Source organism: Watersipora subatra, chromosome 10 (genome assembly GCF_963576615.1).
Source record: "Watersipora subatra chromosome 10, tzWatSuba1.1, whole genome shotgun sequence".
Classification (NCBI taxonomy): Eukaryota; Metazoa; Bryozoa; class Gymnolaemata; order Cheilostomatida; family Watersiporidae; genus Watersipora; species Watersipora subatra.
The window spans coordinates 18,953,643-18,973,481 of NC_088717.1; the positions used below are offsets into that span (position 1 = coordinate 18,953,643).

The 19,839-nt window shown below is 36.9% G+C and overlaps 1 protein-coding gene across 1 annotated transcript in view; it reads left to right on the forward strand.

Moving 5' to 3' along the window:
- The first annotated feature begins 1,105 nt into the window (after window positions 1-1,105).
- Window positions 1,106-19,839, forward strand: part of LOC137405912 (rotatin-like) — a 42,444-nt gene continuing 23,710 nt past the window's right edge. The window contains exons 1-17 of the mRNA XM_068092376.1: window positions 1,106-1,196; window positions 2,848-2,977; window positions 5,977-6,093; window positions 6,203-6,319; window positions 9,265-9,417; window positions 10,161-10,407; window positions 11,242-11,336; window positions 11,755-11,869; window positions 12,407-12,539; window positions 14,046-14,234; window positions 14,355-14,573; window positions 16,414-16,629; window positions 16,971-17,165; window positions 17,265-17,340; window positions 17,773-17,991; window positions 18,542-18,763; window positions 19,062-19,200. Of these exons, the coding sequence (XP_067948477.1) occupies window positions 1,150-1,196; window positions 2,848-2,977; window positions 5,977-6,093; window positions 6,203-6,319; window positions 9,265-9,417; window positions 10,161-10,407; window positions 11,242-11,336; window positions 11,755-11,869; window positions 12,407-12,539; window positions 14,046-14,234; window positions 14,355-14,573; window positions 16,414-16,629; window positions 16,971-17,165; window positions 17,265-17,340; window positions 17,773-17,991; window positions 18,542-18,763; window positions 19,062-19,200 (2,629 nt within the window). The 5' untranslated portion in view covers window positions 1,106-1,149. The remainder of the gene's footprint in view (window positions 1,197-2,847; window positions 2,978-5,976; window positions 6,094-6,202; window positions 6,320-9,264; window positions 9,418-10,160; window positions 10,408-11,241; window positions 11,337-11,754; window positions 11,870-12,406; window positions 12,540-14,045; window positions 14,235-14,354; window positions 14,574-16,413; window positions 16,630-16,970; window positions 17,166-17,264; window positions 17,341-17,772; window positions 17,992-18,541; window positions 18,764-19,061; window positions 19,201-19,839) is intronic.

Genomic DNA, 19,839 nt, shown 5'->3' on the forward strand with positions numbered 1-19,839 from the left:
GTTTCTCAGTTGGCAAGCGAAATAGGAGTTATTTTCCCTTTATGATGTCTCTATTGTTTATAGTAGAAAATATTTTTAACTGGTCATCCCTTGTTGAGCGAGCTCAGCAATAAGTTTCCTACATATGGTTGAGTAGTATTTTTAGGGATCAGTCAAGATGGTGCTGGTATACTCTGTTACAGGCAGCATGTCTGAGTTGAATTGAGTCTCTGAGTTAATTTGCAGTGTGAGTGAATAATCTCTACACATATCTATCATGTTGCTAATTATCTTTGATTATTTAACACTGCATAATATAGTGAAATTATGGAATAAAATATTAGCATGATAGAACTTGGCTTTGCTAAAATGCGGGCTCATACCAACAAATATGCAAAATTTACAGATGAAGGTTGGAACTTTGTATATTTTCTATTTAGTCAGCCCTTTTAAACAGCAGAAAGATGCCTATTTGGTGTTAATATAACTTAGGTTATTTTATCTTGCTGTTCTACAGGCGTCTTCTTTGTTATTTTTCATCGGAAATGTTAGTGTTCGTGTTAGAGGTCTCTGTGTGCTAATGTCTCTTGTGTGCTAATGAAGCTACTATATGTTGGCTGCTGGAGTTATATACCCAGCTGCCTCGTAGATGATCTAAAATATTATGTATCACCATAGAGTGATCCACCTAGCTGTCTCTTACACGATGTAAAATGTTTTATATCGCCATAGAGTTATCCGCCTGGTTTTTCTTACAATGGAATAATAGGTTTAATAACACCATTAAGTTATCAAGCTAGCTTTCTGTTAGATAGTATAATAAATTTTATTACATCACAGAGTTGATCACTTACCTTTATATTAGATTGTATAATTTTTACAACGTCGTAGATTGTATAATTTTTACAACGTCGGTGTATGAAGTTTTTATCATCTAAGTTTCTAGGTTTTTATCATCTCTAGTTTTTATTAAATGATAAATTATTTATAACATCATAGAGGTATTTCCCTAACCTCCTAATAGATGATATAGTCTTTAGAACAGATTTATCTACCTAGCTTTCTCTTTCACCATAGAGTTATTTGAATGCTTCTATGTGACAGGACATAAAGCACATATTGAAACAGATAAGTCAGGCTGAGAAGGCTATCTACAGCATACCTCACCACATGAACCTCGAGATCATATCTGGTTATGTCAAGCTCTGCTCCTCTAGGTGAGCAGCAATAGTAAATCACTGCCTGGTTTACCCGAGTTACTAGAATCATGCTTAGATAAAAATGTATCAAGAAATCTCCAACTATGTTTCTCCTTGCATAGCAGCGGGGCTACGTTCTGAGGATCCCGTCATTAAAGGTTGACTTGCAACAAAATTCACATTACAGTTATTTGGTATCAAAAGATTCACCATGTCTTACTCTGTTGTGTTGTAGGTGCCAAATACGTGGAAATGGGATTACAAGCTCTTAAAAGCTCAAAAACGAAAAGCCTCCGTAGATTGGAATCTGTTTATTTCTCTGACGTAGTCATTACAGTTTGGTTATCGTCTTGTCACGTGATTGGCTCTCAAAGGCCAATAAAAAGCTCAATATAAAACTTATCGTAGCACTAGTTTATGACAAACACTTCGGGTTTCACCAAAGACCCAGTATCAAATATAGATGTTCGCTACTTTACAGTTTTGTTTCGGCATTATTCAATCGTCAAGCCGTAATCTGATCACGTGACCCAATACTTCGCAAATAATTTTTGCAGCACTTTTCGATTATCATAGGTGACCAACAGGCTTGTCATGATTATCAGACAATGATATGTACTCCTTCGAGCTAAGGTTAAAAAGTTTAACGATTTTTTATGGTAAGTTATAAGATATCAGTGCTAAAAGTGACAGCATTACAATGACGATAAAACAGACGCGTAAGAACAATAGACATGGTTTTATTGAATGCGTGAAGTATATTTGTGAAAATATTTCGACCAATGAGGTTGCATGAAAGTGTAAACAGAAATCATCCTGTAACAACTACGTCCCATTTGAGCCGTTTTGGTAAGCGAATCCAAACTACGGCGGTCTCATGTGGCTGCGATTAACTGTTCGTTTTTGAGCTTTTAAGAGCTTGTAATCACATTTCCACATATGTTGCACCTACAACACAACAGAGTAAGACATGGGGAATCTTATGATACCAAATAACTGTAATGTGGATTTTGTTGCGAGTCAACTTTTAAATGATCCCTTTGAGCCTCCATCGCATACGTATAGACTATTCATACTAGACCTCTTCACCTTTGTTCTTTCTCTGCTTCCAATCAGCTTTTTTAAAAAGGGAAAAGTTTTAACTAGTACATTAAATTTTAACTTTTTCTCTTTTATTAAGTTTTTATGTGTGCACGAGCATGTAAACAAATGTTAGGTTATCGTAGAGTACATTGTAGTATATGTAACATATTTTACCTGTTCTTTATGTTTAATTTTTAGCTTTTCTTTTTTCATTAAGCATTTGTGTGTACCATAGATCTTTTTATAGTGCTTTAATTATAGCCAATATTAGACTAACACATACCATTCGCGTATAAAAATATTGTCATGGCTGGCACACATTTGTAATATCTATACATTCGTGGTTATCTTAATGGATTTAAAAATACATTTTCGTTTTATTTTCATTTAGCTTCTTTGAGCATATTTTTGACGATTGGCTCAATTTTTAACATGACATTGTAACTATGAGTCGTTGTTAAATAAGGATTACCTGTACATATCTGTTTTACTCATATTAGTCTGAGTGCTGTCAAGGAGTATCAATGGGGTCGTTTGGCTACGGTGTATTCTCGCTCATACAGTAGATTGCCTTGACGTGTTTCAGCTATCCTCTAGTGGAGAGCATGGAGGAGGCAGTCAGGGAGTACATGATTAATACACTCCTTAAGTATATGGCACATCCTCTTGCTAGCATTAGGAAAGAGGCCTACGTTTCTCTTGTGTCTGTGCTCAAGGTAGGCTACCACTCCTATTTGCTAAACTTTTTTCATTTTTAAATCTTAGGCAATTTTACAAACCTTGTAAATGCTTTACTCGAAATCTTATAGAAGCTGATTAGCTTGACAGGTGTGTGCAGGTGTCTCTGTGACATAAACTAAACTTGTCAGCGTTTTCTTTTAATAGTGACCCATTTAGTTCAGCAGATAAATATATATAATAGGAAAAAATATTAGGAGTAAAGTAAATTTTCAGAAAAAGCGCTGCAAATCTGTTTCGTGCAGTGCACTCCTCAGGCGCTGTTATAATAAAATGAAAAGCTGTACCGAAATGCTAGAAATTGGCTCGATGTTTTAATCATGTGATTTGGTGTTAAGTGTAACCAAGAAGATGAATCTTGGTATGTTTGCGTATATTTATATAAATATAATATATATTAATATATTTATACAGTACACCCTCGAGATACGATGTTAATTCGTTCCAGGGTTGGCATCGTATGGTGAAAAAAGCGTATATCGGGGTATAGAGACCATTGTAATTATACAATGCAAACACCCTCTGGTGAAAATCGTCAATTTTGTTTTATAAAAATGTGTACATATGGAGAATTAGCAACAAAATAGTATGTTAACTTTAGTAATTATAGTTACCTACACTAACTGTATTGTATTTAGTGTATTTTAATGGTTATGATCTGCAATAAAACGCAAAATTATAATGCGTGTACCAAATGTAGTACGTACGGTAAGGAGTTCTTGCCATCAAAAGGTACGCATAACATAAACTTTGAATTCACTTCAAGTAAGTTTAGCTTGCTAAGCCTACACTTAAAACTAAGTTATAGTATGTATTTTTAACTATTTTACTGAATTTCAACTTTTTATCACGAAATTTTATCTTTCAGCAGTTCCTATCTTCACTTTCACTATAAACTTTAGCCTATCTGGTTGAAACCTTTTTCAACCTAAATCAATAAGGCCGAGCGATGCAGTTATAGAAAGTGGCCTATCGCACACTTGACCATTTAATGGCTACCGAAATGAAAAATAAAATTATATTTTCTATACTGGACGTACATACCTTTGGAGTAACGTGGCTTTAGCTGGTACATGTAGCGGGTCAAGCATAGAGGAGGCAAAACGTATCAATGCTAATTATGGTGCTGTACACTTGAAAATAAATTTGAAACGTAATGAATTGGAATTTGTTAGCAGGCTAAAAGAAGTTGTCCATTCCTGTCCACTTTTTCTACGAAAAAATTGATGGTTCAATGCAGAAAATTGCTAGCGCTTGTAAAAGGATCCAGAGAATGTGGTACAGTAGTTTGTCTTGTATGAAATGTGCACAATAATCAATGTAACCATACATACAAAGTTTGTAAGTATTTATACCCTATGGGGGGACAGGGCTTTAGCAAGTTTCAGAAAGTAATGTGGCTGCGTCAACTATCTTGAGTAGCTAGTTATATGAGTTACATACATACATACATACATACATACATACATACATACATACATACATACATACATACATACATACATACATACATACATACGATGAATTGTATTCACATAGAAGATAACAAGCCCACATGCAAAGACATGGTTAAACAAGAAAATATAACATAAAATCAAACGGAAACAAAATGAATAAAATATGAAACACATGCCACACAAGAGATAAATAATATATATTATACACGCATTGTTTAATGTACCAGTCCACATCAGTAAATTAAACACTTGAAATATTTCTGCGAATGTGGGATTTTCTGTATCTTCTACATCTTCGCCTTTACTAAATGGTTGCTCCTTTTGAATGCTGATCGCGTGCATGACCTAGCTCATTCAAATCTTCAGTTGGAAGCTCTTTCTTGTGCTTGCTTTACTTAATGGAGTTTTTGTTTTAATAATAATTGCAAATGCTGATTGGTTGCGATCATATTCCTTGACAATGTTAATAATACGGGTCCCTTCTTCTTATTTATGACATCCAACTTTGTTGACATAGAAATCATTTTTCCTTCGTTTTGTAACGTTTGTATCGGTCTCAGATTCCATAGATAACGAATTAAATGTAGATAGTTGTAGTTATATACGTATGCTGACTTGAAAGTTTATAGCAAAAGCTATAATAACGTTACAAATGAATATTTGCTCTCGCTTGTGTATTTTACACGAAATTTTCCACGCGGACATGAGAGAAGTCGATCATCGTGTCTCTTCTAAACGTTCTAAGAATGTTTTCGGCAAACTATATTTCGGTGTCTTTTTTATTTCGCCATGTGCTATGAGCACACCGACGGCCAAATTTTAACTCGGGCAAAACTTTTCTCAAATTTGTATGGTGAAATAAAATTCGTATAGCGAGATGAAGATATCACAATGTTTGACTTCGTAAGGTGAAAAAATCGTATATTAGGGTAATCGTATCTCGAGGGTGCACTGTACATGTATTTATATATTTATATTATAATATAAATGTTATAATATAAATATAAATATATTATATATTTATAATATGATATAAATACATGTATATAATATATATATATAATATATACACACTTTTGTTGGCAGTTCATAATATTTTTATAAAAAAACTTGTTTTGTTAATGATGCCACAAAACATAAATAAATAAAAAGAAAAGTATTGCATTATAGGGTCATAAATGAAAAAGCAAAATTTTATACACGGAATTCTTGAAACTACCAAGCTTATGTATACATTTGACCCCTTTTGACAAAATATTAAAAGACTTATCAATACAGTTATTGAGTGCATCTTTTGTTCAGTACAAGATAAAGTTATTACCATGTGGATATCTGCTACTTGAGAATTGAAACATGTCAATGTTATGTAAAGTATGGAAAAAAAGTATCGCATTGGTCGAAAGTATGTGGAGTTGTCTCCCTTTAAAATTACTTGTAAACGTAAACTGTTTCATGGGTTAGTTTTTGTTTCACTTGTCGCTGATCACTCATTCACACTCAGGTCTGATAATTTTTTTCAGAGTTGTCTATCCTTTGAATCACCTGCCCAGCATAAAGCTGAAGGCATCAGGTTTCTCAGCCACCACAGCCTGTTATGGGAGGTTGCCTGTTTTGGTCTGTCTTCTGAAGTTGCTGAGGTGGGGCTTGTTTCTTTGTTTTAACATAACTTTCACGTTCTATTCTTTGTGCGCTATAACATCTCTTGACCTATTTGAAAGTAATGCTAGCCAATCTATTTACGTGTAGGTGATGTCAGGCAGCCAGGACATATTCAATTATTTGATCCAAAGCAGAATGCTAGTTTCCAAGTCACTCTGGAAGAACATCTGCATGGCCCTTTTACCCATACTGCCTGTTATTCAGGTGAGTGCAGATCTTTCAACTCTACTCGGTGTCCATTTGAGTTTACTAGATAACCCTACTGTTTATTAGATAACCCTACAGTTTATTAGATAACCCTACAGTTTATTAGACAACCCTACAGTTTATTAGATAACCCTACAGTTTATTTGATAACTCAACAGTTTATTAGATGACTCCTACAGTTTACTAGATGACCCCTACAGTTTATTAGATAACCCTTACAGTTTATTAGATGACTCCTACAGTTTATTAGATAATCCCTACAGTTTATTAGATAACCCTACAGTTTATTAGATGACTCCTACAGTTTATTAGATGACTTCTACAGTTTATTAGATAACCCCTACAGTTTATTAGATAACCCTACAGTTTATTAGATAACCCTACAGTTTATTAGATAACCCCTACAGTTTATTAGATGGCCCCTACAGTTTCCTAGATGGCTCCTACAGTTTTCTAGATGACTCCTACAGTTTTCTAGATGACTCCTACAATTTATTAGATGACTCCTACAGTTTATTAGATGACTCCTACAGTTTATTAGATGACTCCTACAGTTTATTAGATAACCCTTACAGTTTATTAGATAACTCTACAGTTTATTAGATAACCCTACAGTTAACTAGATGACCCCTAGTATTCAAGCCTTTGCAAATTTTTCTGTTGCAAGATGCAGTTTCAGTTTTATGATTAATGTTTTTACAGTTTGGTCTACTAAAAATCTCTTCTGAGGACAGACTAGTGTTGGGCCGGTATCTATTTTAGTGCCGGATCGGATATCCTTGCACATTTTTATCGGTTTTCCCGGTATCAGTATCCTCGGTATTTACCATCTTCGGTATCCTTTGCCAACTAAGAAAGTTCAGTATTGTCGGTACTATTGTTCGGTATGTGGTTATCAGTGTGTCTTTAAATGGTTTAAACTTTAAATCATAACTGTCTCGAACAATTTTTATCGTTGTGCAAAAAGTAGCCTGTGCAAAAAAACATTCTTTAGTCAGCAGTATAATGTTACGGCAAAGAGACTCCTTGTTTTAGAAAGCCAGAAAAGAAAGATGGAAATATAATTTTCATGATAGATGTTTTTATTGTTTATTCTATTAAAAATATAGTCATTGATACAAACGTTATGAATAATAAAGAACAGATAGATAATGGCAAAGGGCTCTCTTTGTTAAATATACTGAAACAGTTTTAAAAAATCTTACTATGACATATTGTAATCAGGTAATATAATCACATAATTATACGCAGCCCAATTAGAGTCTAGTCCCGTTAGAGTTTTTATACGTCCTCCCATCTGTGTAGAACTCCCAAACCTTCAAGGCTGGTGGCATTATCAATGTAATGTAATATAATAGTAGATACAGTAAGCGTGGAAATTTTCGTTGAATTTATTCGCCAATGCGTGCTGAGATTAGCATGTTCGTCACGAAGCGTTTTAAAAATCTCTCCGGATATCCGAATCATTTACCGGTAGGCTTTTACGGATAAATACCGAGCATATCAAACCGGCCGCGGATACCTAGCTGACACCGAAAATGATTGGTTTCCTCGGATACCGAGAATCCCTCGGTATCGGTAAGAGCGGATAACCCAATACCGGCCCAACACTAGGACATACTGTGCTAAATGTTTAGTTGATATGGTACAGATAGCAGTTTTTTACAGAAATGTATCATGCAGTTTCAAGAACATATACCTTTGGCTATACAAACCATAGTTGTAGGCACAGAAACACATCAAGCAGTATTTGGAACATATATCTTGAACCGTGCATATACATGTATTTCATAGACATTTACTTAATAATTTTCTATACAATATGGCCGATAGAGTAAGTGCAAACACTTGCGCTCATGGTAGGTGCTGGGTTAGACGCTAGTAACATTCTCAAGTTATTCCAAGGTAGCAGTAATTAGGAACCTAACATCTCACGGTAGGTGCTGGGTTAGACGCTAGTAACATTCTCAAGTTATTCCGAGGTAGCAGTAATTAGGAACCTAACATCTCACGGTAGGTGCTGGGTTTGACGCTAGTAACATTCTCAAGTTATTCCAAGGTAGCAGTAATTAAGAACCTAACATCTCATGGTAGGTGCTGGGTTAGACGCTAGTAACATTCTCAAATTATTCCAAGGTAGCAGTAAAGAGGAACCTAACATGAGCAGCAGGAAGGAATTTGTTAGTAGATTTCTAGTTCTGAGCTATAATCATTTTGTTTGAGCTTCAAGACAACCAGCTGGCATTTTAGGTGTCATATTTTTGCACCATAGGTGGTGTACTGTATCGTAGGATGCAGTCTCAATTCCATGGCCTATTTCTGTACCTAACCAATATTTAGAATGTACCATATTATTCTAAAAAACGATTTTAAAATGTAAAAAACAACAACAAAGGCAAAACAGTGAATTTAGTAACATTATTAAATAAAATATTCACTCTTCCAACATTCTAGGTTTGTCCTCCTCATTGACTGAGCCAGACTCGCCAGCCGGTTGTGTTTTAACATTGATGCCGGCTTTCTTAAAAGCTCTGACAATAGATGGTAGTTTTACCAGAGCCCATTCAACCACAATCTGCATAACTTCACTACATGCTGTTTTTGGGGTATCCTAACCATGTAAATAGCAATTAGCAGCACACCTCTGTATATTTATATGGAGTTTTCGTTGTTTTATCAGGAAATGGTCTGCGGAGCGGTGAATGTATTTCACTTACCAAAAGCACACAAAAGAATTTAGAACTCAGTCCACACACAAGGCACACCGTATTAAAGGGTGCACAGTCGAGTTTAAAAAAGTTTGACTCCGCTTTACGTGGACCTTATGGTGCGCAAAATGTTGAGGAAATTGAACTGAGACATCTGAATCAATTCACGATATTGGTGGGGTGTCTGATATTTGACGAATTATTTCTGCTTCCATCTTTTTCTGGTTATTATAGAGTTATGCGAGTGTTGACACAACACTTGGTAAGTGCCTGCTAGCCCTCACAGACACACACTTTGACCCAGCAATAAGTCGAGTACACTGCGTAAAGGGTGCCATGAGAGTTCTCTTCACTAGCAACAGAGAGGCTAGGATACAGGCTGTAAAGGTTGGTTTAGCAATGTGGCATCAGGAATAGTGTGTACATGGAGTGAGCTTAGATGCGCATGATCTGTATGTTCTATACAGGGGTGTGTGAAATAATCTGGACCCCTTTTTTGGTAAACTAAAATTCTCATATACAACATAGTTACTCATTGGGAATTTAGTCAATAGGGGTCCAGCTTATTTTTCTCTTCTGCATGTTGCTCGTAGGCCACGCTATAAATCTACAAAGTTTTTATTTATTTAGTTTATTTATTTAGATATTTAGTTACGCGATGGTGCATAGACCAATGCAAGAATTGTTTATCAACGTACAGTTAAAACATACCCAATAACTGAATGCATGACAGTTTTAGCGCGAAAAACACAATATAGAGCTTCCATATATTCCATGAATTAAAGCTGGTATCAAAGTTACAAATTATTTTAATATTCACCATATCATGTCATCCTTGCTTCTTTAATCAGTGGGAGTTTGTCAACGCTTCCAAGTGATGTGGTTTTATAGACTGAGTCCCAGTTCTTTGGCTCATCTTAGTCATAGAGCTATATTATGTTGATTGACTATTCCTAGACACACGGATTCGTTTTTATTTGTTGACTGACCGAGTCTCCGACACACCATGATGTGCTGGAGACCCTTATTTCTTGATTTTTCACATTGGATCGTTAGAGTTGTGATTCCTTTAATTTTAAACAATGTTGACTTCTTATTTGTCCACTTCATTAGCTATTGTGTCCACGCAGGTTCTTATGACAGAGTTAAACAGCTTCTATTTGTCACACCTCCTTTATCCTTTGACTGAGACTCGAAGCTACGAGAACCATATCACAAATATGGAGCCTCTGGTCAGGGAGCACATGGCTGAGTCTAATCAAAGAGCTGTGCTCAGTGAGGATAGCGTCACTCGAGTGCTGCGGGTTTACTTGGCAGAGGAGGTAGAGCCGGCTGTACGGCAGACCTCTCTGAGTCAACTTGCAGTCATTTTACAGAGTATGTTGATTATATTTGGAGTTGTCATTCTACAGATTTTGTTGATGATGTTGGGATTTGTCATTTTAGATACAGTAATATATACAGTAACAGGGTAGATCAGTAGGGTATCAGAGAACCAACTTTGTGATTCTTTTTATAACTCGTCACTATCAACCATTGACTTCTAGGATTTTCTTCTATGAATCTAAAAATATTTTTTATTTCATCAAATCACAAAGAATTAAAAATGTTACTAGCTTGTCCTTTTTATTCCAGATGTGGATGTGTGAAGGCTGTAGGGATTTAGTAGTAGGAATACAGAAAGTGATTTTACTTATTGATTCAACCACCATGCTTCCCTTCTTGTTTGAGATTTAGTTAACATGTCTGGGGCAGGCTATGGGACTGAAAAGCTACATTGAAACATAAAGAGCATTAGTACTGTGATGTTTGCCTGTAGATACTATATATAGGATTTGGGATGATAACTCGCAATGTTGACTTCATTTTAAACATTCTTTACTATCTGGTTCTTTTTGTTAAAAACAATTATAACCTGTTTTCTGGACGTCCACACGCATGTCTTGAAATTGTACATGTAAATCACAAGCAATTACTGAATATAGCTTGAAAGTTATGAGTTGTTTCCCCTTTGCTTGTACTTATTATTGAAAAATGGGGAGACAACTCTTCACATAACACAGTCTTTCTGTAGCTGTTCACTAAACATAAGTTGGGTTTGAATTTTCGGTAAACAAGTTATTGGTTAGCCTGCTGATGCAACTGAATGATTTGATGAGAGAGGTTGTGCTAAGCTTCCTCCTGTCCATGCTTATCTCTTGATCATTACAGACCCACACACTCACAAGTACTACTTGGAAAGAGATGGTCTGCGCATAACACTTGATACGCTAGCTAGTAGCATAGCTCCTGAGAAGGTAGGTCTCGTGTTACTCTCTATTTCCCAACTAGCTAGAGAACGATCCTGTGGAACAATCTTTTCATCTAAGATATCTTAAATTGTATTTGTTTTTTTTTTGCATAGTGTTTACTATGCTATAAAGTTTCTCTGTATAATGATTCTGTGATTAATTTGTAAATTTGACATTCCGGCAAATTTTTGCATGGCCGTACCACAAGATTTAATGGAAAGGTATAGTGTACTGCAGTCAGCGGAAGAAATATTAGCAATAGCACTGCTTTTACATGTTAATCCTGCTGGCTCCACCTGAAAAAGTTTACTGGTAGGATGGCACCTGCTATGGTTTCACACGTTGAGTGAAAGAATGAGATTGGCCAGTGTGAGACATGCACTTACCTGTTTAGTTGTGTCATTTCTTTGTTTGTATCTTTTAGTCAGCTGAGAAAGAAGAGGAAGCGCAGCTTGCTATTTCTATTTTAGCCTCCTTGCTGCAATACAATAGCAACCTTCGGTTGACCTTGGCAGCTGAAGTTAATCACCTGCTTACACTTGTCAGATGTAAGTTTTGTTCGCATTGCTTTGGCATTGCCTCTAAAGCATCATACGCATTGTTGCCTTTCAACAAATATTAGAGCTTTGTCGTATTGTATATTATAGTAACTAGGGAGTATAGGAAATATATGTATAAAGTTTATTTTTGTAAATATAGTTGATGAATCTAATAAAATATGTGTTACGCATTAGATTTAATTTGTTTAAACTTAATTTATTTTTTCAAAGTTAATACATTCAACTGAATAAAATGTCTTTAAGATGATTAAATTTTGCTACTGCTTTTTACGGTTACAACACATTGGGCAGTTTATTTGTATTTTTTTTATTTGTTGTTATTTAACGCTACAAAATGTATAATGTTGTCAAATGGACAACGTGCCCGTGTAGATGAAATGACAATACAATGTTGTGAAACCTATATGTGAGTAAGGACACACAAACTGAAGAATGTTGAGAGAGTGATAACTGGGCAACAAACTAACCGAGTTGATACTAAGGCTTTCTGTGATTACTCACTATTCTTACTGTCATCTGTTGCAGGTTGTTGGCTTTATCCTAATTCTACCAGAGTCAGTGTTGAAGCAGCACAGTGTTTGACCTATATAATCTTTGATGAAATTAGTCCAAAGTCAGCGAGCTCCACTCTGTCACTTCCTCGCACATGCTGTATCAGGTGTGGTATATTTAAGTAGTGGCGAGAGATAGCAGCAGGTGCTTTGTGCATGCTAGAATGTTGGCTTTTTTAGAAATTTATATATTCTATATAGGTATATCTATTACTTTGCTCTTGCACATCAGTCGACCTGGTGTTGCATCGCTGTGTTGAATCGCTGTATTGCATCGCTGTGTTGTAACACTATGTTGCATGTACTCCTTAAGGCTGGTTCACATTAAATCGCCATATCGCGGCGTTGATGCTACAATACTTCGGTGATCGTCGATGATAACAATGTTCTCACTATCACAAACCCATCCGCGTTTGCATCAGCAAATACTCCGTGACGTAGTTTTTTAAATTTTTGCGAAGAAACCTCTTTGTTTTCGAGCGCTTAAATCAAGTTCTAGTCTCACAGCAACTATCAGCAAAAACGAAAATAAATAGATCGTGCTATCCGCGACTGCGAATTACTATCGCCGAATTGGATCACATTAAAAAGGTAGTTGTCGATGGTCGACGAAATATCAGATTGGTTTGACCGCTGCAAACTTTCTGGACTTTTCTTATCCGCGTTGTTTCGTCGATGCCATCAGTTTGCGGTTCACATAATCGATGATGAACAGGGAAAGGAAACCGCCGTCATACAGCGATATGTGTAGTGTGAACCAGCCACCATTACAAAGGGTTGAGCGGAGGATCGAGAAGCTTTTGAAAATGGCTTTTCAGGATTTCACCGCAGATGATATCCAAACCCTTTTCTCATTTCTTCTCTTGTTTGAGCAGCCGTGACCTGGTGGTCTAGAGCATCTGACTTGTAACCAACAGGTTGAAGTTCAATTCTCAATAAAGGCTACTGGTGGTTACAAAATGGACATCCAACCTTAAAACTGTTCTCTATAACAGGCCATGTCTCCAGTCATTGAGGTTCTCTTGCCACTGGACTCCTTGTTCAGTCAAAATTTCAGAACCAATGTTTGTACAATAGTTGGTTGACATCATTGTGCGCTGCCACCATTCGATTTATGATAACTATATTCATCTAAAAACATTTTCTTAAGACCTATGTTGATATTTCCAGTCCGTGCTTAGATCTACTCAAATAAGCCTAAAGCCTGGTTCCCATATACGTCGCAATATGCGACAGCATATGGGTGCTGTCGCATATGCGACAGCAGGCTATTAGCGGTTAAATGGGAAACTACTCGCCGGGTACCGCCGGTAGTTGCCGGCGGCAACGCAAGAGTTTGGCGCTGTTCAAATTTCGTGAAGAGCCGCAGGCAAAACCTTCCCGAAATGCACTGGAGAGGTAAAAGTCAGCATTATCGAAACGGCATGGCGAGCGAACATGTTTATGTCATTCTTAGCGATGCAGCTTTATGGGAACATAAGCCGCCTAGCGTCGCAAGCGTTTTGCTGCGCAATATTACTGCCAGAGTCTCGCAATTGATATGGGAACCAGGCCTTAAGCTCCACGCATCAAATAATTCTCAAAGTTGATAATTTCATCTGATTGTTTAACAGATACAAGCTCCCTCTCAGGACAACTTCATACTGCGATATCAGCTCTCACAGACTTGACACTCCGCCAGCTGTTGACCCACTTACACATGTTCTTCCTCAGCAAATGATTAGAATATTCTGGAATGTTTCGTGGCATGGGAAAGTTGAGTATCTTCTAGACAGCATTGATAAAGGTTCTGCACACTCAGGGTGAGTAGCGGGCAGACTATCTCATAATTTAGTTTCTCTTCTCTTTGCTTGTTATTTGGTAGTTAGTCGTTTTTGGTTAGAAAGAATGTCCAATCTATTTTGTGTCTCGTTTGTTCAAAGATCTGATCGACTGACTCTCAGCCCAGCGGATGTCCGATCACTTAAAGATTCTAACACTCTCTACTCAGTCTTCAGGTCTTTGGAAAAGATAACCAATGCCACGAGTCATGGCATAGTCAGCGAGGAGTTGGGCAACCTCTCGGCCTACTCTCTAGTTTGTGCCATGGACTCAGACTACAGAACCGTCTCTACCATCAGCTGGACTACATACTTTCATAGGTAGCCTCTGTTCTAATCTTTTGGTGTGTGCGTGCGTGCGTGTGTGTATTATTTCATCAATTAGTAGAAATATAACATTAAGCAAAAATAAAGACATAGTTATAATATCGAAATAAATAAATAAAATATTTTAAATGACAAAATGGAGCATTTTCCCAGGACTCAAGACAGTAACTAATTTTTTAGGTAATAAACGCGTTGTATATTAGTTTCATAATACTTCTGTGACACTTCGTAATACTTCTTGTGTGATAATATGATATGGAATGTCTGGTTGTTTTAATTGACCAGTGAGAAGTTAATGAGTTAGCATCATGTATCCTTGCACATTACCTTGTATAACTCTAGTCTATGAGTATAATAACTTGTTGATATTGTAGACTGCTTGTTGATATTGTAGACTGCTTGTTGATATTGTAGACTGCTTGTCGATATTCTAGACTGCTTGTCGATATTGTAGACTGCTTGTTGATATTGTAGACTGCTTGTCGATATTCTAGACTGCTTGTCGATATTGTAGACTGCTTGTTGATATTGTAGACTGCTTGTTGATATTGTAGACTGCTTGTTGATATTGTAGACTGCTTGTCGATATTCTAGACTGCTTGTCGATATTGTAGACTGCTTGTTGATATTGTAGACTGCTTGTCGATATTCTAGACTGCTTGTCGATATTGTAGACTGCTTGTTGATATTGTAGACTGTTTGTTGATATTGTAGACTGCTTGTCGATATTCTAGACTGCTTGTCGATATTGTAGACTGCTTGTTGATATTGTAGACTGTTTGTTGATATTGTAGACTGCTTGTCGATATTCTAGACTGCTTGTCGATATTCTAGACTGCTTGTTGATATTGTAGACTGTTTGTTGATATTGTAGACTGCTTGTTGATATTGTAGGCTGCTTGTTGATATTGTAGGCTGCGCTGCTGTCCAAGCTTTTTTTTGAGCAGATAAATCTAAGAATAATATTAATATTCTTAGTTATCTGTCCTGCAACAATTATTCTGTTCTTACACTGTAGGTGCTGCCAATAGCTCATTGTCGCCAAATATGAAAATTTGCTGTCTAATCACTAAACACTTTTGCAGTCCAAATAGCAATTTTTTGGTCAGTTCTCAAATAGATTGTTAACTTTTAAAACAAAAAACTATGTTTAATAAATGTCTTTTTTTTCAATTTTAATTTTTAGCATAAAATGATAGGGCAACTCTGCATTGCATAATTAAATTTTACTCTAGTCCGCCAAGCTTAGCTGGGAAGTGGTTGAACAGGTCACAATTTCTTCTATAAAATTATTGCAGTTCCCGGGCTTAGCTTAGGCTCAGTTCCTGGGCATGGTGGTAGCTTATGTTGTATTAATTTTTAATAAATTAAGTGTTAATTTTTGATTCTCTTCATTCATATTAGCTATCATGCTTGCTTTTATGTGGTATCTCGCACTCCGCTATACGTAGTCATCTAGGACAGTGGCTACAGAGGGACAACTCCAAGGTAATTACTCCGGCACCCAGGCTCACACTATTGAATAATAGTACCCTGGCAGTCATGAGAGTTCATCAGGCCTGCCGATAAAGCAGAAAGAATAAAAATTTGCACAATTATTCTGAAACACCAGGAAGGGTTTGATTGGTGCAGGTGTTATAGTGCTGGTCTACTAATTGAAAGTGTTTGATTGTAGCAGGTGTTATAGTGCTGGTCTACTAATCTGAATATTGCGAGTTCGAATCCTATTTATAGCAATATTTTATCTCAACCTCTCACTGTGGCTATGGACAGACACGGCTCCTATTATAGTAAAGATTATAGACGAGATTTAGAATGTTGAATGTTATTTTAGGTTTTTGAGTGTTGAGCCAGTTGCACCAACAGATAAGGAGCTGCTCACACGCATCCTCTCGTATTTCGTGGCACTCGTTAACCTTGACATGCCGGCAGCGACCAACAACCTTCTCAATCAGCTTTATGCTGGCATCAACTCTGACAAGGACAGCGTTCTTCTATTTTTGCTACAGGATTCAGCCTACAGCGAAACTACCGATACTCCTTTTAAGAGGTTAGTCTGATGTTAATATTAACACTTTGGTGTATATTTCTAATAGATTAATTGGTTGTTTTAGCAATCACAGTTCATCACTTTCTCAGCCTTTATTCGCAGGCTTCTCTCATTGGGTTCTTGTCCTAGTCTTAAAATCTTCCTTTGCTTTTTTTAACTTGAAACAAAGGTTTCAATGACATTCTTTGTATTTCCTTGTTCAGTCCCGTTGTACATGTATTCCACTCATGTTGTTCATTTGAATTATGCAATTTTGCAGGTATTGAACTGTTGTTCCTACCAGTTTTTCAGTATCAAGCTTGTAATAGCGACAGCATTTCTGTGATTGTCTTTGTTTCTAGGTCTATGCAAAACAGTTTACTTGGCCTGTTGGGAGCTGTCGGTATCAACAATATAAAGTCTGTGGTGGATAGACCACGACGGGGGGCCCTTATACGTTCCGTACTCAAGCGTCTCACAATGGCCGATGCTTCAAACTTTTACAATTTAGCTTCTCTGGAGAGTTCGGTGTTCACATTATTGCGTCTTACATCAAGGTTAGAAGTTACTGGCTCTGTTTACTGTGCTTAAGTTGTAGTTTTGTGTGGGTGTTTCTGACATTTCTTGGCTTTTAACATCAAACATTTTTTATGCAGAAAAGGCTGGAGCATTGGTTGCGCGGACTTGGACAGCAGGTCACTCTGTGCTCAGCTGATCAAGGCCCTCTTTGAGGTGAGTCACTTTGACTGAGCTTTGCCACTTTATTGGTAACTGTCAAAGATGATAAGAAAACTAGCATGCGCTGCCATAGAGAAAATTACCACTACTTGAAGATTTTCTTTGGTAATGGATGGTGTGTTTTGCTCATGTCTGGTTTGATGAGGTACACGATTACAGAAAGAGGTTGGGAGGTACTGCTGCCATTTATAATCTTACCATTTAATCTTTTGAAGCCATTTTAGGAAGGTCTTCAGAACCAGTTTTTAAACCCGTTTGTTTATACTGTTGCTCTGCATTGTATCCTCTATCCTACTCTGTCCTGTTCTTTCTCTTCACACATCTTGTTTTCTAAGAGTTGTCTTTCTCTGTCACTGTATCGCTTTATCTTGGCACTGCCACTAACACTGATACACTGTTACACCAATACACTCGCTCTATGTTCAGGTCCTGTCAGCTTTTCACCTCGGCCGACAAGGCAACTCCCTCTCCTACATGGGCAAGGGTGTGCTCAGGAATGCTACTCTGTGCCTCAGACATGTCATCGAGGAGATAACTGCGATAGTAGGGGATAATGACAGCTGGCTCACTCCATGGATAGAAGGGAGTGAGGGAGAGACCAGGCTAGAGTGGTTAAGGTCACTTTGGACCTACCGAGATCAGGAGGTGGGTGAGTCTTATGTAGAATGCATGCATTATTTTATTCTTGCTTCTATTGAAGCTGAAAATTTTTGTTAGACCTTCATGATTTCTAAAAGTCACCAGATGATTCGATATCGCAAATAGACGATTCCTATATATCGCAATATTATCATGTAGAAAACAACTTGTAATTTTTGTTAATTTTATTTGTATATTTAAACATAAAATAAAACTCTTTTGCGTTCTTGATAATTAGAAACATTTATTTTGTGAATGCCCGTGTGGGTGGAAGGTCATGGAATGAGTGTATTACAAGACTAGAAGGCCCTTGCGTTTTAGTTCCAGTATCACACACTGCAAATCGTCAGGTGTGAGATACATTGCCATTACTTGATCGTATTATTTATACGATTGGCAATATTTATTTACATGGTGGCAGTTTTTAAATCGTCTAACATAAAAATCGTCACCATCTAATTCAAGCGCCATATCGCGAAGCTCTAATTTCTATTAGTCAAAAGTTGTAGTTGTACCCTCTTGCATAATCATATTACCAGTAAGTGTGTTATGACAGGTGAGGGCTGCTGCTCTAGGTGTGAGCGTGGCTCTAGTACACGCCTCTCGGGACTTGGACTTGATATTTACATCTGTAACTGATATGATTCATGACGCTGCCAACGTGGTGATCGACAGCACCGAATGCTCGTTAGTTCGACGTCAGGCGGTCATACTAATAGCCAATCTTATCACCGGACTCCACCATCATCATTTGCGAAACAGTGACCTTTCTGGCAAGGTTTGTGCTCTCTTGCTTCTGGTAATACTTATTCTGGTCAAGTAATATGCTAGTCTTTCGCAAAATGTTACATCTTTCGAAAAGTTTGTATTACTGCTTTAGCCAACATTTAGATATTTGGCATAGTTATGGTGTACTGAATGCTAGCCTATGGCTCTCCTGATACAGCGTATCCACAGCTATCAAAACATGTGTTCCTGTTATTCCAGGTTGAAGTTTGCATGTTACACTTAATAGAGCTGTCATAGATATATGACAGTATGTATGTGTAGTGGATACAAACATATGTCTTTTGCAGAGACAACTGGTGGGGGTCTATGAAGTTCTCAAGTCCCTTAACTATTTCAATGAAGTCTTCACTATTCTTTCTTCTGATATCTTTATGGAAGCTGATCTGAATATAGACTCATTACACAGACAGATCAGGCCAGAGCTAGGTAAAATTTATTGTGTGTGACAAGCTCGAAAATGAGTGCTTCTGTTGAATATATACTGCGTTTAGACTAAATGGTCATGCTCTCTGGCCCTTAACCCTTTCACTGCCGTAGACGCATAAATGCGTTTTCGTGGGATGACTGCCGTAGACGCATTATTGCGACTTTCCCTGCATTTGCATAGTTACCTCATTTTATTATTCGTTGACATCATAACCCACGGTCTTTAAGACTTTTATGAAAATGACAGTGTTGTCCGAATGTTTGTCTATAAAATCAGCCTAGAATAACGAAGCAAATTTAAACTTTTGTTAGAGAATTTCTAATTTAATAACGAACATTTTTTGTGTGAGTTCATTAATTACCGCGCGCGAGTCAGAAAACAGGTAATTAGTTATGTTGATGACATTATGGCCATTTCAGATTCAGATTATCGTGATTATACAGATAATTAAAGCAGCAGTACTGTCTCTGAGAGTGGTAAAAGTAATAATTTTGTAAGAGTAAGAAACATGGAAGATCGTTTTAGCTTCGCATCGATCATAGTATCACACAGCTTTATCATCGCACAAAGTATAGATCCATTGAATTTTTGCATAGCAATGATGGCTAACATGTTAGCAAATTAAAATATGTAACAAA